General features: G+C 52.8%; 3 protein-coding genes across 10 annotated transcripts; 1 reads left to right on the top strand and 2 right to left on the bottom strand.

Moving 5' to 3' along the window:
• The first annotated feature begins 8103 nt into the window (after positions 1 to 8103).
• Positions 8104 to 10398, top strand: SLC16A11 (solute carrier family 16 member 11). Of its 2 annotated transcripts, XM_035299758.3 has the most exons (5): positions 8104 to 8248; positions 8507 to 8714; positions 8946 to 9089; positions 9256 to 10023; positions 10111 to 10398. In XM_035299758.3, the coding sequence occupies exons 2-5, from the start codon at positions 8513 to 8515 to the stop codon at positions 10338 to 10340; spliced, it is 1344 nt and encodes a 447-aa protein (XP_035155649.1). In that variant the 5' UTR covers positions 8104 to 8248; positions 8507 to 8512; the 3' UTR covers positions 10341 to 10398. The 2 variants fall into 2 exon arrangements, with proteins under 2 accessions (XP_035155649.1, XP_078228970.1); XM_078372844.1 differs by lacking the exon at positions 8507 to 8714 and having other exon boundaries at positions 8104 to 8485.
• An 882-nt stretch (positions 10399 to 11280) lies between these two features.
• SLC16A13 (solute carrier family 16 member 13) lies at positions 11281 to 15684 on the bottom strand. Of its 2 annotated transcripts, XM_002747980.6 has the most exons (4): positions 15290 to 15684; positions 15002 to 15145; positions 12935 to 13672; positions 11281 to 11909 (listed from the first exon to the last, which is right to left on the bottom strand). In XM_002747980.6, the coding sequence occupies exons 1-4, from the start codon at positions 15486 to 15488 to the stop codon at positions 11707 to 11709; spliced, it is 1284 nt and encodes a 427-aa protein (XP_002748026.1). In that variant the 5' UTR covers positions 15489 to 15684; the 3' UTR covers positions 11281 to 11706. The 2 variants fall into 2 exon arrangements, with proteins under 2 accessions (XP_002748026.1, XP_035155648.1); XM_035299757.3 differs by lacking the exon at positions 15002 to 15145.
• A 4332-nt stretch (positions 15685 to 20016) lies between these two features.
• Positions 20017 to 25966, bottom strand: BCL6B (BCL6B transcription repressor). Of its 6 annotated transcripts, none has more exons than XM_078372841.1 (9): positions 25745 to 25966; positions 25174 to 25364; positions 24714 to 24935; positions 24254 to 24607; positions 23799 to 23926; positions 23283 to 23447; positions 23069 to 23199; positions 22814 to 22951; positions 20017 to 20162 (listed from the first exon to the last, which is right to left on the bottom strand). In XM_078372841.1, exons 2-9 carry the CDS (start codon positions 25350 to 25352, stop codon positions 20145 to 20147), a joined length of 1335 nt encoding a protein of 444 aa, XP_078228967.1. In that variant the 5' UTR covers positions 25353 to 25364; positions 25745 to 25966; the 3' UTR covers positions 20017 to 20144. The 6 variants fall into 6 exon arrangements, with proteins under 6 accessions (XP_078228967.1, XP_035155643.1, XP_035155644.1 ...); XM_035299752.3 differs by lacking the exon at positions 20017 to 20162 and adding an exon at positions 20347 to 22394 and having other exon boundaries at positions 25714 to 25966; XM_035299753.3 differs by lacking the exon at positions 20017 to 20162 and adding an exon at positions 20347 to 22394.
• Between the last annotated feature and the right edge of the window lie 1830 nt (positions 25967 to 27796).

Here is a 27796-nt window from a genome sequence, read left to right as displayed (position 1 = left end):
CACAGGGAGCCCCTACCCTCCGGCTTCATTACCCACTTCCCCTTTCATTCAGTGCCTCTCAGCGATGTGCTCCCCGACCCTGAGCCACAAACCCTGAACTCTGTGTCCTTATCGCCTCCCCAGGTTACGTGCTTCTCCCACTTTTCCAGGCCCTGAGTGTGGGCTTTAGCTCTATGCTGACTTTCCACAGCATGGTCTCTGGGTGGTCCAGGGAAGGGGGCATTCTTGGGGGTGCGGGGTGAGAGGCAGCTCTATTAGGTCTTAGAAACCCAAGATCAGCTGAGCCAAACAATATAGAGCCTCGCATTTTGAGCACCTCCAATAGAGCAGTGCTTCCTGTGGGTAACCCACTCACTCTTGCCTGCCCACCTCCCTCCTGGTCCACCTTCTGCAGAGGGAGCCCATTGGTGGGGATACTGGGAAATAGATGGCCTCAGTTCAGGGCTTCCCCGAGGGGGCAGGCTCCAGGCCCCAAGAACCTCCAGCAGGAGCTCCCATGAAACAGCCCTGTTGGGAGCATTTGAAAGCAGGCCCTAAGCCCGGCATAAACAGGCCTTAAAGAAACTGGCCATAAACAGAATATCCATAGCACTGTGACATCCTCGTGATGGAGGGATGCACATTGCTAGAAGTTGTTGGTTTACTGGAGCCAGGGAAAGAAAGACCTAACCTGCCGTTGGGTGGAAGACAGATGGGGGTTTCTGAACCATAAACAATAGCATGAGTGACACGTGCCTTAATGACATGTTCCAGCTGCAGTAGATAAGCGAGCCAGAGCCTGTTTCTTGCCACTAGTAAAGAATGCTTTGTTCCCTGCGAAGAATGCTTTTATTTAAATTATCATGTGCTTGCTGTCAATAAATGTGTGGGTTAAACCCTGTTCGAGGCTCTCAGTGGGGAATGCTGAGGTCCCCTGTCTGTCCCTTACCTTTTTGCTCTCTATCTGTATATCTGTCTCTTCAGTGCCACCTGGGTTGGGGTCTCTACCACCAAGCTGGTCTCGGTGAGCCCCGGAGCAGTTCTAGAGTTTGCAAACATAGATGCATTCCCAGATCCTGTGGTTCTCAGAGCCAATGATGTACCATGCTTGACCCTTTTCTATGATCTCCCTGTAGACATCATCTAGCTCAGCATCTGCTTTGGGGGCTTTCCCCGAGTGGGCAGGCTTTGCGGTTTGGTCCATCCGCGACTCCTTCTTGTGCTACTGCTGCATTCTTTGGAGCACCAAGTGCCGGGTCCACTCATTCAACGACTCCTTTGTCCAATGTTTTCGTCCTTCAGTGATTCAGCACTCACCTTTGGCATCTTTGTATGTGAAAAATCCAGAAATCAATGACATAAGGTCCCACCTCTAGGGCCTCGTGGTGTAAGGGTAATGTGAGGGATAAAGGGCCTAAGACAAAAATGGAGAATTTCCTCCCGGGCTGATCAGAAGCGGGATCGCACCTGTGAATAGCCACTGCACTCCAGCCTGAGCAACATAGTGTGACCCTGCCTCTAAAAAAAAAAGAAATTTAAAAAATAAAAAGATGATTTCACTACAGGCCGAGAGGTACTCTGATAGGGTTAGCACAGGCAGATAGGAGCTGGCATGGTCAGGGGCTCTGCAGGGGGGGCTTTGCTGCACCATGGTGGCTCCCCATCACCCCACGGCCGTGTGCCAGGGAAAACAAAACCTTGGAATAAATATATACATCTTCCAGGAGAGCATATATATATATATGTATTTTTATTTTTATTTTTTTTTAGGCAGAGTCTGCAGTGGCGCCATCTTGGCTCACTACAACCTCCACCTTCTGGGTTCAAGCAATTCTCCTGCCTCAGCCTCCCAAGTAGCTTGGACTACAGGCGCCCACCATCACACCCAGCTAATTTTTGTATTTTTAGTAGAGACAAGGTTTCACCATGTTGGCCAGGCTGGTCTTGAACTCCTAACCTTGTGATCCCCCCGCCTCAGCCTCCCAAAGTGCTGTGATTACAGGTGTGAGCCACTGCACCTGGCCGAGAGTTATATTTTTTTCTTGAAGGTATGAGGAGAAAAGGTTAAATTATTTATCTTCTCACTGAAAGCATTATTTTCCTATGAACACATGCATCAAAAATGGTTATAAAGTAGAATGCGGCTGGGTGCGGTGGGTCACGCCTGTAATCCCAGCACTCTGGGAGGCTGTGGCGGGTGGATCACTTGATCTCAGGAGTTTGAGACCAGCCTGGACAACATGGAAAAAACCTGTGTTTTGCCAAAATACAAAAATTAGCCAGGTAAGGTGGTGTACACTTGATGTCCCAGCCACTTGGGAGGCTGAGGTGAGATGATCACTTGAGCCCAGGACGCAGAGGTTGCAGTGAGCCGAGATTGTGCCACCGCACTTGGCGACAGAGTGAGACTGTCTAAAAAAAAAAGAAAGAGTAGAATGCAAAATTCTGCATGAATTTTCAACATAAAACAAGATGTTTCAAAGAAATTTCCCACATGCAAAAGGCAAACACTCCTTACCCCTCTGATTGTGGCCTGACTCCTCTCTCCTCTGTCTTCAGCTTCCAATATTAGTGAGTGCTGCTTCAGTGGACATTTGCGAGCAGTATCGGCCTCTGGAGTAATATCTAACTTCCTTAGCTTGGACTTCAGGGCCTTTCAGACAGGACCCCCTGCCCCCACAGCTTCATCCTACGTTATTCTCCTACATATTCTCTGTTCTCTACACAGCGGCTATTTATAGCTCCCCAAACAATAAACAATGTGCCAAGCTAGTTCATGCCTTTGTGATTTTCCACAAGCTGCTCCCTTTGCCTGGAATGCCCCTGCCCACATATCCATCTGGCAAACTCCTACTCATCCTTCAAGACCCAGCTCAAGGAGTCCCTCTTCTGTGAAGCCTCCCAACAGGCCTAAGTGGAATGAGTCAGTTCCTCCCATGCAGCACTCTACGGTTTAAGTGTCCCTGTCCTTGTGCTGACAATTTTTTTCTTTATATGATGATCCTCTGATTTGATTGTGAGGCTGAGAGTGGAGAGACTGTATATTATTTATATTTGTATCTCCAGCCCTAAGCATAGCACCTGGCATGTGGCTGTCTATAAATATTTTGTATGAAGTTTTATTTTGGTTTATTTATTTATTTATTTTTGAGATGGAGTCTTGCTTTGTCTCCCAGGCTGGAGTACAGTGGCGAGATCTCAGCTCACTGTAACCTCTGCCTCCTGGGTTTGAGCGATTCTCTTGCCTCAGCCTCCTCAGTAGCTGAAACTACAGGTATGTGCCACCACACTCAGCTACTTTTTTATATTTTTAGTCGAGATGGGGTTTCACCATGTTAGCCAGGATGGTCTTGATCTCCTAACCTATGATCTGCCTGCCTTGGGCTCCCAAAGTGCTGGGATTATAGGCATGAGCCACTGCGCTCAGCCTATTAAAAAAAATTTTTTTTTTTTTGAGATGGAGTCTCTCTCTTGTCACCTAGGCTGGAGTGCAGTGGCATAATCTTGTCTCATTGCAACCTCTGTTTCCCAGGTTCAAGTGATTCCTCCTGCCTCAGCCTCCCAAGTAGCTGGGATTACAGGCATGCATCACCACGTCCAGCTAATTTTTGGATTTTCAGTAGAGACCAGGGTTTCACCATGTTGGCTCCCTCTGCAGAAGGTACATGGGGAGGGAGGTGGGCACGCAAGAGTGAGTGGTCTCAAGCTCCTGACCTCAGATCGTCCACCTGCCTCAGCCTCCCAAAGTGCTGGGATTACAGGTGTGAGCCACCGCATCTGGCCTTCTCTTTTGCTTTTAGAGTCAAGACAGGGAGACCAGCATTTTCTCGCAAAGTTTGGAAAATGCTAAGGGAAAAGAAAGAAGAAAGAATAAGAAAAGTAGAAATGTCCATTGAATCTCTATACCCACTTACATTTTATAACCCATGTGGCTCTCCTCAGAACTTACCAGGCCAATATGGCGCCTTGACCTTGAGGCATTTTTGTCATCAGAAGTAGCCAGGTAAGAAAGGGGCTGCCGTGCTGTTCAGTCCAGCCAGGTTCCTCAAGTCACAGCAATAGCGGCAATAGAGGCCAAGTGTGGTGGCTCATGCCTATACTCCTAGCACTTTGAGAGGCTGAGGTGGGAGGATCATCTAAGGTCAGGAGTTCAAAACCAGCCTGGCAAACATGGTGAAATCCTGTCTCTACTGAAAACACAAAAAAGTTAGCTGAGTGTGGTGGCAGGCACCTGGAATCTCAGCTTCTTGGGAGGCTGAGGCAGGAGGATCACTTGAACCCTGGAGGCAGAAGTTGCAGCATGCTGAGACTTTACCATTGCAATCCAGCCTGGGCAACAGAGAGAGACTCAGTATCAAAAGAAAAACAAATAGTGGCAGTGGGCTCTAACACATATCATATTTCCGCACTGTTCGAAGTCCTTTACTTATGTATGTAATCACAGTGACTCATTTAATCCTTATAGTGACTCATCAGGTAGCTGCTGTTATTACCCCCATTGTAGAGATGAGGAAACTGAGGCACAGAGAGGTTGAGTAACACTTGCTCACAATTGTATAGTTACTAAGTGGTAGAGCTGGAATTCAATCCCAGGAAAGCCAGCTTGGGAGTCCATTCTCCTAATCTCTGTGCTATTTTACCTCCATGAGCAAATGATGACAAGTTTTGCTAAGAATATAGGGAGCCCGAGGTAGGAGAGGAATGTGCCTTCACAGCCCTAGTCCCAGGCTCTGGGATGCCCTTCTGGCTTTGTAAGCATCCTGCCAAGGTGCTCAGACTCAGCACAACTCCCAGATGCAGAGGGCCCAGGCTTCTCTTTGACTGCCCAGCATTTCTGCCTCACCAGGGGAGACAGTGATTTGTTTAGCTTGGAGCAGAGTCCTCAGCAGCCTTCTCAGGAAGCAGGATCCCTGCCCTCCCCAGTGGCTGAGGACCTGGTGACTTTCACAACAGCTCTCCAGGCTGGGGAAACAGGTGGAGCCACTTTCCTAAGCTGTGTCTGTCAGGACCTTAAACCTTCATGAACTCCTGTACTCCATCCAGGGCATTTCAAGCAGAGAGCATGACATATACAAAAATTGAGGAGTGAGAAAAAGCTAGGCATGTCCACAGATCAGAGGAGAGAGTGGCCGACTGGAGGGTGCCAGAAGGGGGGCGGAGATGGTTTGAAATGGTAACCTAGGTCTACCTTTGATTATTGTAAAAGTACAGAAATGTAATTTTTCCCCTCTGTAGGCAATGGAGAGTCATTGAAGGTCATGCTGTGTTTTTTAGGTTTACAGTTGAGCTCTTCAAGAAGCTGTTTTTCTTGTCTGTACATGCAGATTGTTTCCCAACAATTAGGACACACTGCCATCATGTGGCTCAGTGCATGCATGATCCCAACTAAGTTGCTGCATTTTCTATCACATTGTTTAATAATTAAACCAAAGAACACATCTCTGAATTCAAACAGCTGAGGTAAAGCAATGTTACCCTGTAAAAAGGGACATTTTCTATAAAGTGGTTCAAAAAATCAATCTCTGGGTTCGATGATCTGATTTCTTACTTTGCTTTTAAAACTCTAACCTGGCCAGGTATGGTAGACTGTAATCCCAGCACTTTGGGAGACTGAGGTGGAAGGATTGCTTAAGTCTAGGAGCACGAGAACAGCCTGTGCAACATACTGTGAACCCCTCTCCACAAGAAGTGAACAAATTTAGCCAGGGGTGATGGTGTGGAGTCTGTAGTCCCAGCTACTCGGGAGGTTGAGGTGGAGGATTGCTTGAGCCTGGGAGGTCGAGGCTACAGTGAGGCTTGATGGTGCCACTGCCCTTCAGCCCGGACAAGACCCTGTCTCTAAAAATAAATAACGAAATAAAAATAAAAATAAACTTTTAACCTAAGTGTTTAGAGGTTCTGATCTCAAGGATCTCAAGACACACCTTAGAAAAGCGGCCCCACTGGTTTCTCCAGCCTGGCATGCTGTTGTGGTCCCTTGTTTTAGACTCCTAAATTTTCTGTCCCTGCAATGGTTCCGCCCTTTTCAGGGTAGTTTGCATCAAGCTGCCTCCAGGACATTTCCTTTAACCGTGCCAGATTTTGTTTCGGCACTGGGAAACCGAAATTCAAACATTTACACCATTTTTTTTTTTTCTCTGAGCTTCAGTTACTGCATCTGTAAAAGAAGAATAACACATCTGTAAAAGAGGAATAACACCGGCCGGGTGCAGTGGCTCACACCTGTAATACCAGCAGTTTGGGTGACCGAGGCAGGTGGATTACCTGAGGTCAGGAGTTCGAGACCAACCTGGCCAGAGGGCGAAAACTTGTCTCTACTAAAAATTACAAAAATTAGCTGGGTGTGGTGGCAGATGTCTGTATCGCAGCTACTCAGGAGGCTGAAGCAGGAGAATTGCTTGAACCCAGGAGGTGGAGGTTGTAGTAGCTGAGATCTTGCCACTGCACTCCAGCCTGGGTGACAGAGTAAGACTCGGTCTTAAAAAAAAAAAAAAAAAAAAAAAAAAGATGACACCTGCTGTAGGGTCTAGCCCTACAGGGTCCTTTGAGCCCCTCTCTGCTAGTGTGGAGACAAGAAATTGTAGAAATAAAAGACACAAGACACAGAGATAAAGAAAAGAGAGTTTGGGCCCATTGGTCCACTGCCAACCAAAGCTTGGAGTTTGGCAGTCGCCCCGAATGTCAGGACACTCTGACTTTTATTGAGTTGCAAATCTGGGGGCAGGGTAGGTAGGGTGTGGGCTTGGTGGTCTGCGACTGGTGGCGGGGTAGTGTGTGGCAGTGATAGAGTCAAATACATCACGTGTTATACAGGTAGGGGCTCAGGAATTTCTAGCAGCCCAGATGAGGTAGGGAGCATAATGCATCAGCACTTTTCCATACTTGTTAAGAAAGAACAAAGACATTCAGATTTATATTACTTTTACTGATTATCTCTTCTGAAAAAAAAGGAAATAGGTACAGAAGCGGAACATCAAAGTAGACATGGGACGTGACCACGGACGCACAACACCACACAGACGCATGACAGAGGGCTTAAAGTGTCTTGCCTTAGGGTCATTTCTTTCACAATGTCGCCCCAGGTTCACACTTCCGACCTGAGAGGCATGAGTAGAAGAATTCAAATCACCTATGAATAACTAATAACTACTACCATTATATTTCTAGTTACTTTCTTCTTCATTATTTAGATGGAAATAGGCTGAGGCTTGTGGCTTCTGCCTCCCCGTTTATGGGATCTCCCCGCTACAGACACCTTCATAGGGTCACAGGGTTATCATAAGGCGAAAGGATAGCATGTGTAAACAGTGCCTGGCACATTGCAGGTCCTCACATTGAGGGAGTCCTCTTTCATCCCTCTGTCCTTGAGAGCCTGTCATTTTTATTTTATTTATATTTATTTATTTATTTTTGAGAGGTAATCCCTGTCGCCCAGGCTGGAGTGCAGTGGTGCAATTTCGGCTCACTGCAACCTCTGCCTCCCAGGTTCAGGAGATTCCCCTGCCTCAGCCTCCCAAGTAGCTGGGATTACAGGCATGCACTACCACCCCTGGCTAATTTTTTTTTTTTTTTTTGTATTTTTAGTAGAGAAGGAATTTTACCATGTTGGCCACGCTGATCTCGAGCTCCTGACCTTAGGTGATCCACCCACCTCGGCCTCCCAAAGTGCTGGGATTACAGGAGTAAGCCACTGCGCCTGGCCTGGGGCCTACTATTTTAAGCACAGAGCAGGCGCGCAGTGGAGGTCTGTGATTTGATATCCGAGATTTACCTGGTCCTCAGCAACATTCCTGAGAACAAAACTACTCATCCCCTCAGGCTTTTGGGACCACTTCTATTTCCACGCATTGGCGGTGGACCCCGGGCTCGCTGGCGTTTGCAATCCACGTGTCTCCCCTGTGCGCAGCAGGAGGCAGGTGCAAGGGTGTGGGCAGGGCCCCGCGGCATTAATTCCTCGCCGCTCCCTCCCCGGAGCTCGGGGTTGTGTGTGTACATAATTCAATCCCCGTGGGACTGGAGTCTGGCCTCACCGGCGGCTTGGCGGATTGGCTGTCACAGCTCTCCCCCGCCCTCCATACCCCTCCTCCCCTTATCCCAGGTGGCTCAGGCCCCTGGCTGATTTCTGTTTACCAAGAGAGCTTGTCCAAGTTGGGCTCCATCTCTGCCCTCGCTCCCCTTTGGGGCCCCCGCCCGCCTGGGAAGTGGAGAGAAAGCGGGGCCCAGCCCTTCCTCGCCCTTCCCCTCCCCGCACCGCCCCCCGAGAGGTCGGGTAAGGAGGAAGGAGTGTGCGTGGGACTGGGAGCCCTGGGCCTGAGGGATCTGGCTGTCCCCATCCCGGTGCGTCGCGTGGACCCGGGAGTTCCAGCCTTCGGACTGGCTCCGGCTCCCTCCGCCCCGCGCCATTCCTCTCGGGGTGACGGGCCCACCCCGGACGAGCAGCCAGAGGCTGGATCTCAGGGATGCCAGCTCCCCAGCGAAAGCACAGGCATGGAGGCTTCTCTCACAGGTGTTTCCCCCACCCCCGCAGACGGCGATGAGCCCCCAGCCCGCCGGACCTCCGGACGGGGGCTGGGGCTGGGTGGTGGTGGCCGCAGCCTTCGCGGTGAACGGGCTGTCCTACGGGCTGCTGCGCTCGCTGGGCCTTGCCTTTCCTGACCTTGCCGAACACTTTGACCGAAGTGCCCAGGACACTGCGTGGATCAGCGCCCTGGCCCTGGCCGTGCAGCAGGCAGCCAGTGAGGGGGGCCCTGAGACGGGAACGGGGTGGAGGGGCTGCGAGTGGAGGGATAGGAGACCCACCTGATTATCCAACAACCTGAGAAAGGGCTACCGGCTCCAGAAAAGAGTGCACCTTTAGGTACAGGAGAGGAATCATTAGTTCGAGGGAGGCAAACAGCCAATGAGAAGTGTTGGACCGAGTTTGGGGGCCCAGGGGATTGTCTTCCATTGACCCCGCCCCCTTCCAGGCCCCGTGGGCAGCGCCCTGAGCACACGCTGGGGGGCCCGCCCTGTGGTGATGGTTGGCGGTGTCCTCGCCTCGCTGGGCTTCGTCTTCTCGGCCTTTGCCCGCAGTCTGCTGCACCTCTACCTCGGCCTGGGCCTCGTCGCTGGTGAGGGAAGTGGGGTGCCTGCATCATTCAGGGTGAAGGTGGGGACCGGAGCTTGTTGAGACCGGCGGGAACAAACGAGGTGGGGGGCCTGGTGCGGAGGGCGGGGCTGGGAATGCAGGGGCAGGTGTCCCCAGGGCCAGCCTCATCCCCTGCCATTCATTCGCAGGCTCTGGCTGGGCCCTGGTGTTTGCCCCTGCCCTGGGCACTCTCTCCCGATACTTCTCCCGCCGTCGAGTCTTGGCGGTGGGGCTGGCGCTCACCGGCAACGGGGCCTCTTCGCTGCTCCTGGCGCCCGCCTTGCAGCTTCTCCTCGATACTTTCGGCTGGCGGGGTGCTCTGTTCCTCCTCGGCGCAATCACCCTCCACCTCACCCCCTGTGGTGCTCTGCTGCTACCCCTGGCCCTTCCTGGAGACCCCCCAGCCCCACCGCGTGGTCCCCTAGCTGCCCTTGGCCTGGGTCTCTTCACACGCCGGGCCTTCTCAATATTTGCTCTAGGCACAGCCCTGGTTGGGGGTGGGTACTTCGTTCCTTACGCTCACTTGGCCCCCCACGCTTTAGACCGGGGCCTAGGTGGGTACGGGGCAGCGCTGGTGGTGGCCGTGGCTGCTTTGGGGGATGCGGGTGCCCGGCTAGTCTGCGGCTGGCTGGCAGACCAAGGCTGGGTGCCCCTCCCGCGGCTGCTGGCCGTGTTCGGGGCTCTGACAGGGCTGGGGCTGTGGGTGGTGGGACTGGTACCTGTGGTGGGGGGCGAAGAGGGCCGGGGGGGTCCCCTGCTGGCCGCAGCTGTGGCCTATGGGCTGAGCGCTGGGAGTTATGCCCCGCTGGTTTTTGGTGTCCTCCCTGGGCTGGTGGGCATCGAAGGTGTGGTGCAGGCCACGGGGCTGGTGATGATGCTGATGAGCCTCGGGGGGCTCCTGGGCCCTCCCCTGTCAGGTAAGGATCTGAGCCCACAGATCCACTTACAACTATGCTCTGCCCCTGGGCTTCAAGGCTTCTGAATTCCTTTACTTAACCTCCTAGGCTTCCTAAGGGATGAGACAGGAGACTTCACCACCTCTTTCCTCGTGTCTGGCTCTTTGATCCTCTCCGGCAGCTTCATCTACATAGGGTTGCCCAGGGTGCTGCCTTCCTGTGGTCCAGCCTCCCCTCCAGCCACGCCTCCCCCAGAGAGTGGGGAGCTGCTTCCTACTCCCCAGATTGTCTTACTCTCCCCAGGAGGCCCTCATCCCACTCTGGATACCACTTGTTGATTATTTTATTGTTTGAGCCCCTCTCCCAATAAAGAATTTTTATCGGGTTTTCCTGAAACCTTCAACTGTTCACCAATCTAGGACCCTGAAAACATTCTACTTAAAACAGCCAGAAAGGCTGATTCAAAGGAAAAGGCTCCCAGAAGGCCCTGGGGATGAAGAAGGGTTACTGTCTGTGCAGCCAACCCCTTTTTCTTTGCCCAAGTCCTTGCAGTAATAGGGAAGCTTTGAGAAGTTGTCTGCCAGCCAGTTTCAGTTTGTTCCTGGGGCTGGGGATAGGTTGCTTGTGGGTGCTATCTGCCCCATCTTCATGTCTCTTATTCTAGTACCCAGACCTCCCAGACTGACTCTCCCCTCCATTTCATTTCCTTCTTCTTGCTCTGTTGCCCAGGCTGGAGTGCAGTGGCGCGATCTCGGCTCACTGCATCCTCTGTATCCGGGTTCCAGCGATTCTCCTGCCTCAGCCTCCTGCGTAGCTGGGATTATAGGTGTGTGCCACCATACTTGGCTAATTTTTGTATTTTCAGTAGATAAAGGGTTTCTCCATGTTGGCTAGGTTGGTCTTGAACTCCTGGCCTCAGGTGATCTGCCCTCAGGTGAGTCTCCGCCTCCCAAAGTGCTGGGATTACCAGCGTGAGCCACCAAGCCCAGCCTCAATCTCCTTCTATGGGCCTGAGGGAAATACAAGAATCCTAGGCCCAGACTTCAGCTTTATCTGCTCTTTCCAAAGCTATCTGCACATCTATACCCTGTGTCCTCAGCAGTCTCTCAATTTCTTTTCTAAGCCACGAGGATAATAAGGAAGAGGGAGGTATGTGGGGCACTGGAGAGCAGAGTCCAGGGTTAAAATGCCTTGGGTCATCAGAGCTCCTGGATACAATCCCCCACTCCCAGGCATGACTCCATTCAGCCAACCCAAGCATATGGGCCCCAGCTCATCTTGAGGTTGTGATTATTATCTAATTTTCTTATTTGATTTTATCTCAAAGGAACATTCTTGTTTCCCAAAAATAAGTGTTCAGAGAAGAAACTTAGGAGGTAACACTAGAGATGGTATACAAAACATGATCAGTCTCTTGGCCTTGGATTTTCACAGTTGATTCACAGCTCAGTGAAGCAGGAACTCCTAGATGTTTAAAAACTCCTGGATCCTTTAGAAAAGGTTAGGAGAGTAAAGGAGGAGAAATAAGAGTCCTCAAGAAAATACAAGAAGGGGTTGGCACACACTTTGCAGGAGCCCCAGGCCTGCTCTAGGGGGAGGCAGATCAAGGATCTTAAGGCACTATTGTTCCGTGGAGGCCAAGACGTGGCAAGAGAAGACCTGGAGCTGTCATGCTCTGACTTTCTGGGCCTGACTCTGTGGAGTTCAGTCCTCTTCCAGCCCTTCCCTGGGCAGGGGAACTTTAGTATCCAGTGCTTCTGTTACAAGGTTCTGGGGCCTGGAGGCAGCAGCTGAGAAGCAGGAGAAGAAGTGGGGCAGGGTGATAAGAACTCCACTCCCTGAAAGAAGGAAGGCTCCAGCCACCACAAAAGAAGCCGTGTAGTTGCCTGTCACATCCCGGAGGTAGCCTAGGTCCAAGAGAGAAAAAGTATACATATGGGTGATCTGTTTGCTGGGGCTGACAGCTCAAACACATTTTTGGGTGGAGGGAAGACTTATCATTGCAGAGGAGTTGGAACTCCCATGGAATATTTGGATAAACTTGAGAACTCTGGCTTCCCAAAGGGGCCTCAAAAGTTAATTTCAACTACCTCCCTGCCTTCAGAAAGGACCTCCAAACCAGCCTGCAGGTATCTGGAGATCCAGATGAAATCAGGCATACTTGTGTCTTTCTTTCTGCCAACTGTGGCCTTTCTAAACCTTCAGTTAATAGCTAAGAGGAGATAAGGGTCTGAAAGTTCTGGCACTCTGAGCCAGCAGAACTTTGACCAGGTGCCTCAGACATCTGGTTTAGGGCCCAGTGGGCCCAAGGTCAGGGTAGACAATGGAATGCCAGGCCAGGTTCTGCCAGGTCTTCTGAAAACCCAAGCTGTAGGCGCCCTGCCAAGGGTTCCACTTAGTTTCTCTTTGTCTTTGCACTCAGACTTTCTTGGCCCCACGTTCTTTGCCCCTTGGACCTATTTCAGGGATGCTATGGTTGGCCATGCAGGCTGTGTACTGTGCTACACCAGAGTACAATATTCACGTACACTGTAATGAGAATAGTAGCCTCCCCAGCCGTGTGTGGTGGCTCATGCCTGTAATCCCAGCTAATCCTAGCACTTTGGGAGGCTGAGGTGGACAGATCACCTGAGGCCAGGAGTTTGAGACCAGCCAGGCCAACATGGCGAAACCCTGTCTCTACTAAAAATACAAAAACTAGCTGGGTGTGGTGGCGCAAGCCTGTAATCCCAGCTACTCAGGAGGCTGAGGCAGGACAATCACTTGAACCCAGGAGGTGGAGGTTGCAGTGAGTTAACATCATGGCACTGCACTCCAGCCTGGGCAACAGAGCAAGACTCCATTGCAAAAAAAGAAAAAAAAACAAAAAAATAGGCTCCCCTAGCTGTGCAACATGGCAGCCCTGATCCCCTAGGAACCCCATTCCACTTACCTGATAGAGGAGGTCCCAGCAGCCCCCCGATGCTCTCTATCATCTGCAACAGTCCCAGGCCACAGTAAATCCTTCTAGTCCCTACTAGTTCAGGCAGCACGGAGAAGGCCAGTGGAGCCAGCGCCCCTGATGTGAAGCCGTAGGCCACAGCCAGAGCCACCAGGGCTGTGGGAGCCCGAGCTATAGGGAACAGGGCTAGTGACACCCCAGTCAGGGTGGTCCAGAGCATCAGGAGTCGCGTCACGGGCCCTGGGACTGCATCTCCTAGCCATCCAGAGGCCACACGCCCCACGAGGTCAGAAATAGCAGCAACTGAGAGTAGGAAGGCAGCAGGCAGTGGGTCCCAATCCAGGTCCTGGAGATGGGCTACCAAGTGGAGGTAGGGAATGAAGTAGCCAGTGTTGATCAGGGTGAGGGCAACAGTGTAACGGAGGAAGGGGCCATGATGGAGGAGGGAGCTGAGTTGGGCCCTGGGACCACCCACAGCAGGGTCCTCAGCCAGGGAGGGTGGCCGGAGGAGAGCACCACAGGCCACCAGGTGGAGGGAGATGGCAGACACCAGCAGTAGGGACCCCCGCCAGGCGTAGTGGCTGAGCAGCCACTGGAAAAGGGGGGCAAATGCGAAGGAGGAGAGGCCCACGCCTGTTAGTGCCAGCCCGGTGGCCAGGGATCGACGACGAGAGAAGTAACAGGACAGGCAGGCCAGGGTCGGAGCGAAGGTCAAAGCCCAGCCAGAGCCTGTCAAAAAGGAAGAAGTGGGGTTAGGGACTCTTTTTTTTTAATTTTTTTTGAGATGGAGTCTCCTTCTGTTGCTCAGGCTGGAGTGCCGTGGCATGATCTTGGCTCACTGCAACCTCCGCCTCCTGCGTTCAAGCAGTTCTCCTGTCTCAGCCTCCCAAGCAGATGGGATTACAGGCACATGCCACCACACCCAGCTAATTTTTTGTATTTTTTTAGTAGAGATGGGGTTTCACCATATGGGCCAGGCTGGTCTCAAACTCGTGACCTCATAATCCACCTGCCTCAGCCTCCCAAAGTGCTCACTGGCATGAGCCACTCTTCCGGTCTGGGTTAGGGACTCTTAGGGAGCTCAGGGCACCCGGTCATCACCACATTGCCCAGCAGCAGAATGTAGTACTTAACTTGGCGTCCCACAGACCTGGGATACAGTCTTGGTTTGGACACTTTCTAGCTGTGTAATCTTGTATTTTACTTAACACTCCCAGCCTCAACCTTCTCAACTGCAAAATGTAATACGCTTTTTGGGATTGTGAGGATTAGAGACAGAGTCTGTAAGGTAACTAGCATAGAACTTAGACCTGGGCTCTACCATTTCTGGTGGTGTAACCTTCATTTGCCAAGTTGTATAAGCTTTAAAGCGTTTCCTCAGCTGTAAATAGAATAATGATATTGATTTCACAGTCACAGTACCTAGCACCATTTTATAGTAATTCTTCCTTTTACACTCCAGTCCAACTAGCCCTGGGCTTGTAAATAGGTTTCATTTTTTTTCTTTTTCTTTTTTTGAGACGGAGTCTCGCTCTGCTGCCCAGACTGGAGTGCACTGATGCAATCTCAGCTCACTGCAACCTCCGTCTCCCAGGTTCAAGGGATTCTTCTGTCTCAGTTTCCCCAGTAGCTGAGATTACAGGCATGTGCCACCACGCTCAGCTAACTTTTTGTATTTTTAGTAGAGACAGGGTTTCACCATATTGGCCAAGCTGGTCTGGAACTCCTGACCTCAAGGGACCCGCCTGCCTCATAATCCAAAGTGCTGGGATTACAGGCATGAGCCACCACGCCTGACCAGTTTTCGTCATCTTTGAATTTCCTAATTCCTCACCACTTTGTCTGTTTAGCAACTGGCCAGGTTTCATCATCTTTGAATTTCCTAGTTCCTCACCACGTTTGTAGGTTTAGTCATTCCTTTTAAAAGTTGCCTTCTGGGCACAGCTGCTAGCTTAACTTTCCCTCAGCTTCTCCCAGAACCTTTTGGAAGAAGCAGGAAGGAGGTGACCATCCAACTATGTAAGCATTTGACTCTTCCGCCCTTGTGCAGGCTCTCACCTGACAGCAACCCAATACTCAGGTATAGGTGGGTCAAGGAGGTAGCAAAAGAGGCGAGCAGCATCCCCAGCGCAGCCAAGACACCTCCAGTCATCACCACCGGCCTGGGCCCGAACTTCGTGCTCAGGGCGCTGCCTACCGGGCCTGAGGAAGTGGAAGGGGCGCTGCGAAAAGATCTCGGGCGTGTCCCCGCTTGCATCTCCCACCCCTTGCCTTCCCCTTTCCGGTCCCCGCATTCCCTCTCCCTTCCGAGGGTCGAAGTCCGCCAGATCCAGGCACAGCACTCACTCCCAAACTGCTGCACCGCGATTCCTATGGAGGCGATCCAGGAGATGCGCGATGCCTGCTCCTCAAACGCCGCCACAAACTCCACGAAGAAGACCCCAAAGGAGCGGAGCACCCCGAACACCAGTGCCGACTGGAAGAATGCCGAGAGCACCACCATCCAGCCCCAGCCCCCGTCGGGGGGCTCGGCCGCACGCACCATCTGGGCGGTAACAGGGCTGCTTGCTACCCAGAGCCTCTGCGGGAGCCGTGTTCTGGACGCCGCACCTCTGCACACCCACCCACGCAGCCAGGTGGCTCGGGGCCGAGAGGGTTTGGAAAGGCAGGTAGAGAGGAAGGACCCGACGAGGCGGCGAGAGGCCCATGCACCTTTTCCCAAGTGGGGGCGATATATGACTGAAGACCAGCCCTGCGCTGGCCAGGCAGTAGGCTCCCGGGGGCGTGGTTCCCCGGGCTCGGAGCTGAGCAAGTCCAGGCCGGGGCCGGATCGATCCCGGCTCAGTGTTTGGCTGGGAGCCAGAGGGCGGGACTGCGTTTGGGCCACACCCCTGGGGCGCGCCGGTCTCAGTGTGGAAGATCTATTTTATCGCTGGGGTGTCGGCGCCGGGCCACCCAGGCCAGCATCCAGGTCCAGAGCTGGCCAATCAGGACGTAGGCTCCCGGGCAGGGCGGGATTTAGGCTTTGTTGGGAACCCGCGCAGTGAAAAGGCGCATGCGTAAGAAGGGGAGTTAGGCGGCCGACTAGATTGGGCCCCACGTGACGCGGGGACTGCCAGGAAGCTTCTGGGGTGCTTCCGTCTCCTTTTCATCTAGCGGGCCAACTCATCCTCATTTCAGCACCCAGACCCACACGGAAGGGTTGGTGGTGGGTAAACTGGTTCTGGAGAGGAAAGCACTGTCTTGCTTTAATGAGGTGTTTCGGAATTGTAAGGCCCTGTTGGGGGTAGGGGAGGGGTTATGAGATGAGACTCAAACGGAGTATCTGTCGGAGCGCCTGAAGCTACTAACGCGCAGCCCTGTCCACGCGGATTTAGAGGCCTGGATCCCTGAGAAGTTCAAAGGCTAAGGGAAGAGAGAAGGGAAATCAGTTGGACTCCCGGCGTTCATTTCTGTAGTGGGAACTCGTTCCTGTCACTTCTGTTCCCCCTAACAGGAAACCTACAGGTCACAGAGACCAAAAATAACTGAGGAGAGGAAGGGCGGCTGTAAGCTCACACAGGGCCCTGCCAGCACCACCTACCTCTTCCTCACTGGCGCTGGAACTTTTTCCTCTGCCCTCTAGTAACAGCCACTTCCTAACCACCTTTTTTGATCTCATGGTGGGATAGACTAAAGAGACAAACTATGACCCTGGCCACTGGAGCAGTCAGCTCTCTCCTACCCAACTGGTCCTCAGGCCCCTGGCCAACACCCCCCAAGTCCTTCCCATTCTCCATAACACCAATGAGTTGGATTTCCTGTTGCTTCATTATAAGCCAAGCTTCCTAGGCACGTGCCTGTAGTCTCCCAGCTACACAGGAGGCTGAGGCAGGAAAATCGCTTGAACCTGGGAGGCAGAGGTTGCAGTGAGTCGAGATTGTGCCACTGCACTCCAGCCTGGGTGACACACAGGGCTAGACTCCGTCTCAAAAAAAAAGAAAAATATGGAAGTAAAAGCCATTCTGATGAGGTTTCAGATGGGACTGAAGAGCAAGGTACTGAAAACTAGAGTAAAGCCCATCCTTGTTATGAACTGGCAAAGACCTTGGCTGAACTGTGTCCATGCCCAAGGGCTTTATGGAAGGCTGAACTTGAGAGTGATCAACTAGGGTATCTGGCAGCCAGAAGAAATTTTTCTTTCTTTTTAAAAGAATGTGAGGGGATCCCTTAGGAGGTGGTGCTCCTTGGAGCTGTTCAGGCCTCCTTCACCTGGGTCACATTTCCCTGGAAGGTGAGCTCTGCTTTTCAGAGCCAGTTTGCTTGTCACCAGATTCAAATTTCACTAAAAGGCAAGATTTCCCCTTAGAGCACTGGAATCAAAATGCTTATTTATTCCCTTCATGGTCATTTCTGGCTAATCATCATAAATGCATCATTTGCAGACTCGGGAAAACCTAATTTGATCAAACTTTGAAAACCCCAGTGGCTAGAAGAAATTTCTAACCAGCAAAACGCTGAGGCTGTTGTGTGGTTTCTTCTAACTGCTTATGGTGATCTCATAGAGAAGAGAAACAGAGTGGAAAAATTTGGAAAATTCTCGGCCTGGCCACATGGTAGAGAATGAAAGAGCAGTTTCAGGAGATGAATCTGAGGGTGTGGCTAAGCCACTGCTTGTCAAAGAAAAAGATTAACATGGCTGAAAGGGAGCCAGGTGCTATTCCTCAAGAAAATGAAGAAAGTCCCTGAAGTCATTTCAGAGATATTTGAGGCTGGCCCTCCCATCACAGGCCCAGAGGCCTTGGAGGACAGAGGGTTTCAGGAGACAGGCCCTCCATGGGCTCCACCGCCCAGGGCTACCTCAGGACTCTGCACCCCATGCCCCAGTGTAACACTCTGCGGCCCACCCAGCCTGGCGGGGGCTTAACTGGCCCTAGGTGTTGCTTGTATTGAAGCTCCAGAAGGTGCAAATCATAGACCTTGGCTGAATCCTTGTGGTGCTAATTCTGCAGTCTTGCAGAATGTAAGAGCTGTGAAGGCTTGACAGCTTCCACACAGACTTCAAAGGATGTTGTTCAAAGCCTAGGGGCCCAGGCAGAGACTTGTCACTGGGGCAGAGCCACTAGAGAGCGACCCCACCAGAGCAATGACTAACAGAAATGTGATAGTGAAATTGTCTCAGAGAGTGCCTGAAAGGACAATGCCTATTGGAATTATGGAAGTGAGGTCACTGCAGAGTCCCCACTGGGGTAATCCCTGGTGGAGCCAGAGGACCAAGGCCAGTCCATAGAATCCTCAGTAAGGCAATGCCCAGTGGAGCTGTGGGAGCAGGACCACCACCAGGCTCCCAGAACTTTGGAGTCACAGGCAGTATGCAGTCCTAGGAAAGTTTCAGGCACCAGACTCTAACCCACTCACCAAAGTTACAGGGGCTGGGTTGCTTAAAGCCTTGGGGATCCAACCTCCACCCTGTGTCAGAAGATACCACATGTCGTCAAAAAAGATTATTCTCTACCTTTAAAATATAATGTTGACCGGGCGCAGTGGCTCACACTTGTAATCCTAGCACTTTAGGAGGCTGAGGAGGGCAAATCACGAGGTCAGGAGTTTGAGACCAGCCTGGCCAACACAGTGAAACCCCATCTCTACTAAAAATACAAAAATTAATTGGGTGTGGTGGCAGGCACCTCTAATCCCAGCTAATTGGGAGGCTGAGGCAGAAGCATCACTTGAACCCGGGAGGCGGATGGTGCAGTGAGCCGAGATCATTCCACTGCACTCCAGCCTGGGTGACAAGAGAGACTCAAGCCCCCAGCCCCCCAGCAAAAAGATGTAATGTTGGCTCTGCTGGGTTTCAGACTTTCTTGGGGGCCTGTTTCACCCCTTTCTTCTTGCCTATTTCTCTCTTTTGGAATAGGAATGTGGACACTATGCCTGTTCCCATCATTGTATCTTAGAAGCAGATAACTGGTTTTGATTTCACTAACTCATAGATGAGACCTTGAAGCTGCAGTGAGTTAAGACTTCGGGATTATGGGGATGGAATGAATGTATGTGAGGACAGGAGTTTTGGGGGCCCAGGGGCAGAATGCTATGGTTTGTATGTCTCCTCCAGAAATTCATATGTGAACTTTTATTCCTCAACATGACAGTATTGAGAGCTGGTTTTTTTTTTTTTTTTTTTTTTTGAGACGGAGTTTTGCTCGTTACCCAGGCTGGAGTGCAATGGCATGATCTCGGCTCACTGCAACCTCCGCCTCCTGGGTTCAAGCAATTCTCCTGCCTCAGCCTCCTGAGTAGCTGGGATTACAGGCACGCGCCACCATGCCCAGCTACTTTTCTGTATTTTTAGTAGAGATGGTGTTTCACCTTGTTGACCAGGATGGTCTTGATCTCTTGACTTCGTGATCCACCCGCCTCGGCCTCCCAAAGAGAGCTGGGGCTTTTAAGAGATGACTGGCTCCTTAGGGCTCTGCCATTCACGGATGATGGGTTATCATGGGAAGGGAACTGGTGGCCTTACAGGAAGATGAAGAGAGACCTGAGCTGGCAGCCTTTGCATACTTGCCATCCCCTATGTGATACCCTGTGCTGCAGAGCCTCCGCCAACCGGAAGACCATCACCAGATGTGGCCACTTGACCCTGGGCAGAATTTTCAGTGTCCATAACTGTAAGAAATACATTCCTTTTCTTTATAAATTGCTCAGCTTCAGGTATTCTGTAATAAGCAACAGAAAATGGACTAAGACAACCACAACTTTCAGTGTTGGGAGGGAGTTGCAGAGATTATGTTAACTGACTTTTCACAGATGAGGAATTGGAAGGCCCAGAGGGAGGTAACATCAGAATTGACCTCTGCCTGTGGGGCAGAACAGAGATATGCACCCAGAAACACAAAGGACAGGGGAAAGGGTGGGAGGGATGCATGCACTGGACCTGGGATAGATTCAGGATCCCCTTGCTGCGGGAGGGTGGGCTGGCATGTTGGTTCTAACTCAGTCTTCTCAGTGCCACCTCCAGCCCCTGTGGTCCTTAGGGGACCCAAATCCTAGCCCTTTTCCTTGGTGGTGGAGGCATGTCCCGAATATTAAGATCCCCTCACAGATGCATGCCCCAGCCTCTTGGTATTATTAGCGGCTTCCTGGTTTCTCCCTGCTGCCTCCACACCTCAGGCAGGAAGTGACTTCAGGGCGGCAGGATGCAGGTGGCTCCGGAGAAACTTCATGAAGTCACTGGTTCCTACACAATGAGCAGGAAGGCAAGGGCAGGGAAGGGGACAACGAGGACTATTTCAAATGTCTGGTGGGAAGGGACAGGGGAATGGTACAGAATCCAAGATGTTATCCAGGAGGAAGAGTTCTCTTCCCTTGTCCCCAAGCCCCCCTCCACCCCCTCACCAGGCAAGAACCTAGGACACAGCAGGCAGCACAGAAAGGCTTCTTTATTCCATCCAATCTGCTAAATAGAAACCATGGTTCCTTCTTACATACTCTTCTACCTTCCCTTCTTCCTTCTTAAATTCTGCAATGGGGGCCACAGGTGGAGGGCTCTTCCCTTAGGGAGACCAGAGCAGCTTTCTCACTAGTCCCCAGGTGATAGCCACTAGCACTGACTTATTGTTTAAGTTCTACCCCGAAAATTCAAAAGTGCTTCTTACTTTCCACCCTTGTCCCATAATCAAATAGGCCCCAGGGCAACTGGGGGCAGAACTATAAATCAAGGCTTCAGGGCATCTTCTAACATTTCAAGAGACTCCACCCATTCAAGAGACAATCCCATTTCTAACTTTTTACCCACCTGGCCTACACCAGAAACTGCACCCCTCAGCCAACCTCTTAATCTTACCTGAAACTTGGTCAACTAGAACAGGCCTTTGGCCTATCAGCTAGTCAATCTTTTAAATCTGTAATGCCAACAATAATCTCAACCAAACTAAAGCAAACCCAGAATGGAACTCAGCCCCTTTTCTTTTCCTATGGAAGGTTCTAATGCATTCACTGGTTCTGGACAGGAATGCAGTGATGGGAAGACCAGGTCACAGACCCAGCTTTTCTAAGGTAAGGTTACAAAGCACCGTCACTTTCTAGAGGCAAAGAAGGTTCTGGCATCTGGACACTTGCCAGAAGATGTCCAAAACCCAGTAAAGGAAGAAGGGGTTCAACTCAGTAGAGAGAACCCCAAGTAACATTCAAACCCAGATGCCTCTGTAGTATACCATCTAATCAAGGTAAAGAGTTTCACGATTCTTCCCTAGGTCATAACATTCATAGAGAGTGGACAGAGTCAGAAAAGGTCACATCATCTCTGATAAGGAATTTCTGATCTCTCCCCCATGGAGGGATCAACTCAGTGCTACGAACAGGCACCCTGTGGGCTCAACTTAAGCCCTGCTGGGGCTCTACCGCTATAGATGGATACAGCAGCGCCAAACCCAAGTGCCCGGATTAGTCGGACATTTTAGCTTCTGGACCATCTTGCAGAAAAAACTGCCGGCCTCTACCTGGAGTGATATGGAATTCCCCGCACCCACAGCCTCTAGGACGCATTTATTATTACCTCCATTTTAGGCTCAACATAATGGTTCCTATCACTCTTGAAGAACAGAGACATGTCTACATCCATTTCTAGCCTGCTAGAGAACCTACAACATCCAGAATACCAGAGAGGGTTCCTGACCCACTTCCACAATCCCACGTGCTCCCAGAGCTGCCCTAGAACAAATAAAGTTCCAGACCTAGAATTAGAGGGGCAGGACACAGAGAACCCCTTTTTCCATTTTAAACAAACTAACAAGCAAACACACAGGAGAAAGAACAATTCTAAAGATAAAACTCATGACAGAAATAATATAAAACACCCAAGCCAAAGGAGCCAGCCGAGGGCTGTAATCTCTGCCAGCAGAGCCGTGACCTCACCTTCTGTGTTCCAGGTCACTTTTGATCACACTTGTGGAAGAGGGAAGTGGGAAATGGAATAGAATGAAGGTCCTGGTGCCACCTGAAGGCCTCAATAAATTATATTTACAGATAAACCGAATGCAGTGGGGGCCACAGGTGGAGGGCTATTCCCTTAGGGAGACCAGGACTCCAATCTCTCCCCTAGCCCAGTCCCTAGCTAGCTCTCTCCTCAGGAACAATCCGGCTCATCAGGAAGAGGTTTTGACCTGCAAAACGGAGGCAGATCTAGCCGGGATCTGCCACCCCTGCTCTCCCCGGCAAGAAATTCAGATGGTGGCAATTTCTGATACCAAAGTGGCCCTGCACACCCCCATGCTCAAGCCTGATAGGGAAGCAAGGCCTGAGCCTGCAGCTTTCCCCCCCACAGGAAGCAAGTGGGGTCTGGACCTGCGCTCAGCTAGGGCCCCCCAAGAATGTGGTAGTGCACTTTGGTGTTGGTAGCAGCTCCGTGTTTCTGGCGCAGGTGCAGCCGCAGTTGACTCTTGTGCCGGAAATGCAGGCCACAGGGGTCACACTGTGGGAGGACAGCCAGGTCAGGGCCTGCCCCATCCACAACCACCTTTTAGGTGTTGGGGGGCGGTGCTGTCCAGCTCGCCCAGGAGGGAAATGTCCAGCGGAAGGTGAGCGCTTCGATTCTCACATCCTGCCAAATCCTCAGGTGTGGCTGAGGGGCCAGGCCCCACCTTATTTAGCAAAGGTTTTCCCACCTGTTAGCTCCTCTCTGAGGAAACAGCACCCAGCCGAGAAGCGTAACTTCTATACCTGCCCACCTCTCTTCCCAGCCTCCACCCCTTATTTGCTTGGACTCTTCCAGCCCCTGTCCATTTCTAAGAGATCTGGGGACAGCAAGGCCTGCACCTCTCAGAGCCCACCCCCAGGCAAAGAAGAGATAATTAATTCTAAGGCACTGGGCAGGCCAGGTCGGGTACCCACGTGGTAAGGCTTCTCGCCAGTGTGGATGCGAACGTGGCTCTTGAGGGTCTGTAGGTGGCGGAAGCGGGTCCCGCAGGTAGGGCAAGGATAGGGCTTCTCCCCTGTGTGGATCAGCACGTGCGCCCGCAGATGTGCCACCTGGGAGGGTGGAGATTTCAAGTCATGTTTCTGGGAGAGACAGAAGAACCCTCCCTATTGGCCCTCCCCACCTCTTGCAGGTTTGCCTTTGAAGCTGCTTGGAGGCTGGTTTCGTACCTGTACAAAGCGTGAGCCACACGTCTCACACTTATAGGGCTTCTCTCCCGAATGGATGCGGCTGTGCGTTTTCAGGTTTGCTGGCCGGTTAAAACGGGCTCCGCAGATTGAGCAGTGGTAAGGCTTTTCCCCTGGAGGTGGGGAAGATGGGAGGTCAGGCACTTTGCCCAAGGACACCTGTGGGCTTGAATGCCAGGGCCCTCTCCTCCTCTACCTGTGTGCACTGTGCGGTGACTGGCCAGGTTGCCCTTGTAGCGGAAGGAAGACCGGCAGAGCTGACACTTAAAGGGTTTGTCTTCATCCCCAGGAACCAAGGGGTCCAGCCCCGATGAGCACCCAGCCACAGCCTCACAGTTCTGGCAGCTGAAAAATTCATTTCCTGGCAAGGGGCATGGGTAACGGTAACCACAGTAATTAATGAAGGCTGTCTAGATACTAGTGAATCCTCAAGCCACATTGTAGCTTTCGTTTTCCCAATTTATTGTTAGGACTTCTGGGATTGGTTTGACTTGCTTGAGGCCAAATAAAAAAATGCTGATGACTCGTTCCCATGTCCAGATATTTCAATCTATGGAGCATGACCTGGGCGGTGGGAGTTTAAATCTTCCTAGGTGATTCTAATTTGTAGTAAAGTTTAGTAACCATTGGAGTAGGCCTTTCTGGGGAGGTTTTTGCGGCAAACTTGCCTGGAGCAGTCATGGGAGAAAAGGCAGGAAAGAAGTGCTCTTACCTGGTAAGAATGGACGAGCTCGCTCAGAGGGGGATCCAGAGGTCTCTTGAGCCTGGGACATGAGGAGGTGGGGGGTATTGGCTGGAGCCCCACATTTGAACTGCACAGTGGCAGCAGCTGGAGAGAGCCTAGGCAGATGGCAAGGCCCAGAGGAAAGGGTTAGAGATTGTATGGACAGCGTGAGTGGGTGGGGAGGTGGGGGAATCTCTCCTGGGAAATTTGGAGCCAAAGTCCTGCCCTCTGGAGGTGAGCCAATATTGACCAATGAACTACGCACATTGTACTGCCAAAGTGCCACCCTGCTGGATAAGCCTGGTCCCTGGCCAACTCCCTAAGGTGGGATAGTGTCTCTGAAACCCACCCTGTCTCCTTTCCTCCTGACCATGAAGGCCCAATGGCTCTGTCTCCTGGTTGAGGCCAGCTCTGACAAATCCTTGAGGTTCTAGACTCTGTACCTGCTCTGGGGACCAAGAATGGGTCCTTCTTCGCTGCTGCTGCTGCTGCTACTGGAGGCTTCATCTCCACTGGGGAGCCTGGCTTGGGGGCAAGGTTGACCAGAACTCCTCTCCCCCACCAGGCTCCCTGCTTGGGAGGCCTGAGAGTTTAGCACGATATACTTGTATTTTTTCCAGTTGCAGGCCTTGGGGTCTGGGCTGGCTGGACTAGGGGGGCCTTGACGGCAGCTTCGAGATTCAGTTGGTGGGTCTGGGTGTCCTTCAGAGCGTCTGGGACTGCCTGGTGGAGGGGCTGTTGGGGGTGTCGGGGGTTCTGCTTCCAGAGACCGCAGGGAGATGCCCAAAGGTTCATAGCTGGGGAAAGTGTGATCAACGTTAGTGCCATTTTACAATCTCTGCCTTTGCCCTTAACACCTGGGGCACCACCTCAGCCACAGAGAACGCCGACCCAGGCTCTCACCTGGCCTGGATGAAGCGGTGGCATGCCTGGACCACGTGCTCCATCTGCAAATAGGTGGCAGCGGCAAGGACTGCTGGTGCAGTGGCCGGTGAGAGGCGCAGGCGAGAAGTGTACATGAAGTCCAGGAGAGGGGCGAAGCCTCTGGCTTCGGGACCCCCGGGCAGAGAGAGCACGTCCACCCCGACTCCCGCACGGCCCCGGAAGATTGAATAGAAGAAGCCACTGGAAAGAGAGCAGATAGGTCTATTAGGGGCTGGGGAACCAAGGGAGGCAGTAGCCGTTTTAGGAAGCCCCGCCCCCTGAAGAAGTTCCACCTCCTCACGATCACCCCGCCCCCAATTCTGGGACGCTCGGTCTCCTGCTTCTGGAAGACTTGGCTTCGGATTCCCTCTCCACGGCCGTCTGGCCCCGCCCCTTTCCGATTTTGCCCCGCCCCCGTCTCAGGCCCCACCCCTCGAACCTGCAGGCGATGAGAATTGCCTTGTGTGCCCGGAGGGGTTGCCCGCCAACCAGCAGCGTGACGTCAGTGAGGATCCCGCGCAGGCGCAGCTCGTTGAGGTTGCCCAGCACGTCGGAGGAGTGGCGAGTGAACTCGCGGACGTAGCCTAGCGCTCCCTCCGGGGCGGCGGGGGAACCCATAGCGACGCAGGCCTGCAGAGGCCGTGGAAAGTGCGCTGGATCCAGGCAGTCCTAAGACGCCTTCCCTCCTCTGTTTGCCTTTTCCTTCCGAGGTGCAGCTAGAGCCCGGGCCTCCAGCCCCTAGCCCCGGCACATGCAGCCTCCCTCCTAATTCTTCTTGCTCATTCTGCCCTCAACGACACCATCGCTCCCTTGCCTCTTCCAGATCCCACAGCACTTGGAGCCAGTTGAAGGTTCCACACCGCTGCGTCGTTGTTGAGCGTGGGGGAATCCCGCGTCCAGCACCCTGGGTTCGACTCCCAGCGCCCTTCCAGCACCGCCACTTCCCTCTGCTCGCCTGCGTCCCAGCGTCTGACCCTACCTAGAGACTTCACGGCCTGCCGTCCACACACCTCCAAATCCCAGCAGAAGCTCCCTTCCCCGAACGACGGAATTCTGCGACTCCGGTCTAGTCCCCAGTCCCTAGTGTAGCCCAATTTCTGGGACTCAGGCTTGTTGCCATCCACAAGCCCCAACCCTCTTCGGGGACCCAGCAGTCTGGCTCCCTCCGTCTCTCGTTCTTACCCCCGTCCCGCAGGGGCCGCGACTTCTCTTCTTAAGGGGGGCGGGGTCTCTCTCCCCGTTTGGCCTCGGCTCCTTTATCTGGCCGGGATGTCGGGGGCGGGGGTGGAGGTGGGGTGAACGCCTGGGTCTGTATCCTTCCTTCCTCCCTCGCTCTCCAGATGGCAAGCCCAGGGCGGGGTCTCCGTCTCGAGGGCGGGACCTCAGAAACCAGGGGTGGTCGTAACGTAGGGGGGCTTGGGTCCCTGCAGGTGGACACGAGGACGGGGTTGTTGGAATTGGGGAGGGGGTTAGGGATATCGAGGTTGGAAATACCGGAGTCTGACTCGTCGGAAGGCCTGGGCCAGTGAAAATTGGTGTGTTGGCTTTTGGGAGGGTTTGCCAGGAGCCAACCTTGGTTGCAGGACGTAGCGCGTACAGCAACCCCCTCTCCCCCTCTTTTACTGGGTTAGGGGAGAAAAGGGGGAGCCCAACGAGACAGCAGGTTTGGGGAGGCGACAGTGGGCACCCGTGGGGTCTCAGACAGGGGGAGGGAGTGGTGTGAATGACAGGCTCCTCTATCCGGCCCTACAAAAAGGGGGGATCTGGCCGGGCGGGGTAGTGAGAGAGCGGATATGATTTCTAGTTGGTTTCCTTCCATTGTCCTGCGACCGGACGGCTCCGCCAGCTGCTTCCCCTCGAGGAGGTGGGGAAAGCCCCGAGGTGGGGGCAGGAGGACGAGAAGCGCTCTGGAGACCTAGGCGTCCGGCCTCTCTCGCTCCCGACTCTTCTGAGTCCTGGTAGGGGACCCAGAGAGACGGACTCCCGCCCAAAGCCCGCTCGCTCTCCCCCAGTCCCCGCTCTCCAGGGCCTCGGGTACCCGCCCGTCGGCAGCGCTCGGAGGCTGGCTGGACGCCGCGGTCCAGCGCGGCAAGTAGGCAAGGCTCGGCAATGTGCGGCTCCTTCCACGAGGGGGCGGCCGAGCACCGGCCTCGTCTCACCCCTAGTCTCCACCCGGCCGGGGGAGCGCTCAGTCAGACCCGGGCGCAGGATCCATTCGGTCTGGTCGGCTGAAACCTTTAGCCTCCTCCCCTTTGCGCGGGTTTATTTTGCACCTCTGTCTCCTAGGAAGGGACTAGGGTTGGGCGGAGGGAGTTAGAGTTAGGAGACCGAGGGGACTTTCCCCTCAGGCTGGGGTTCCTACCCGAGGTGAGAAATCGCGGGCTGTGGGAGTCAGGGGAGTGGGTGAGACATGAAGCGGGATCTGAGCATGGAACTCCGGAATTTCTTTTCGAATTAAGCTAGACACTGCCACCCAGATGTCTTTGGAGGTGACTTTTAATTGAACATTAATATTAAAATTGGGTGGGGTAAACAAGAGAAGGGAAGACGACATGGAGGAGGGAGAGAGGGCAGGAGGGGGCTAACAACCCTAATTTGAAGTCCCTGATCTGAGAGATGGGCATGGATCACACCCTCATATTTTGTTTCAGGAGCTTGCGGGGAGGCAAGGAAAGGCTCATTGGGAGCAGGGGTGCTAGAGCTGAATCCCGCTGCAAAGCAGAAGCTTCACGGATATGGGCTGGGGAGAGTGTACAGTTGGCTAGGAATGACCGATCATGGTCCGTGGGGCTGGATATCAGGCCCGGGGACCCCCACTTCAGACCGGAGTGTGTTTTCATTTGAATGCATGAAAGAACAGCTGAGAACCCAGGAATTGGGGACCACTAAGGATTCAGGATGATGAGGTGGCTTTGACATGTGAGGGTTACTTGGGTCTCTGCCCAGCTTGAAGATGGGAATTAGACTAAGGGGTCCCTTTGGCATCAGGATGGAGTATTATTTGGTTGGTTGTGGGGTGGCTGTTATTATGGGGTGTTGAGTTGATTTGATTGTTATGAGCA

Source organism: Callithrix jacchus, chromosome 5, assembly GCF_049354715.1.
Source record: "Callithrix jacchus isolate 240 chromosome 5, calJac240_pri, whole genome shotgun sequence".
Taxonomy (NCBI): Eukaryota; Metazoa; Chordata; class Mammalia; order Primates; family Cebidae; genus Callithrix; species Callithrix jacchus.
This window is presented reverse-complemented; position numbering and strand designations above follow the sequence as displayed.

Excerpts from the sequence above, each read along its gene's own strand:
- BCL6B (XM_035299752.3), bottom strand. The coding sequence starts at position 25,352 with ATGGGTTCCCCCGCCGCCCCGGAGGGAGCGCTAGGCTACGTCCGCGAG. Across the intron at positions 24,608-24,713 it reads CACCGCTTCATCCAGGCCAG|CTATGAACCTTTGGGCATCT; the intron begins GTGAGAGCCTGG and ends CACTTTCCCCAG. Across the intron at positions 22,395-22,813 it reads CTGGCGAGAAGCCTTACCAC|TGTGACCCCTGTGGCCTGCA; the intron begins GTGGGTACCCGA and ends GTCCTCCCACAG.
- SLC16A13 (XM_002747980.6), bottom strand. The coding sequence starts at position 15,488 with ATGGTGCGTGCGGCCGAGCCCCCCGACGGGGGCTGGGGCTGGATGGTG. Across the intron at positions 13,673-15,001 it reads GAGTATTGGGTTGCTGTCAG|GCTCTGGCTGGGCTTTGACC; the intron begins GTGAGAGCCTGC and ends CCTTTTTGACAG. Across the intron at positions 11,910-12,934 it reads GCTGGGACCTCCTCTATCAG|GCTACCTCCGGGATGTGACA; the intron begins GTAAGTGGAATG and ends TCTTGGACCTAG.
- SLC16A11 (XM_035299758.3), top strand. The coding sequence starts at position 8,513 with ATGAGCCCCCAGCCCGCCGGACCTCCGGACGGGGGCTGGGGCTGGGTG. Across the intron at positions 8,715-8,945 it reads GGCCGTGCAGCAGGCAGCCA|GCCCCGTGGGCAGCGCCCTG; the intron begins GTGAGGGGGGCC and ends GCCCCCTTCCAG. Across the intron at positions 9,090-9,255 it reads CGGCCTGGGCCTCGTCGCTG|GCTCTGGCTGGGCCCTGGTG; the intron begins GTGAGGGAAGTG and ends ATTCATTCGCAG.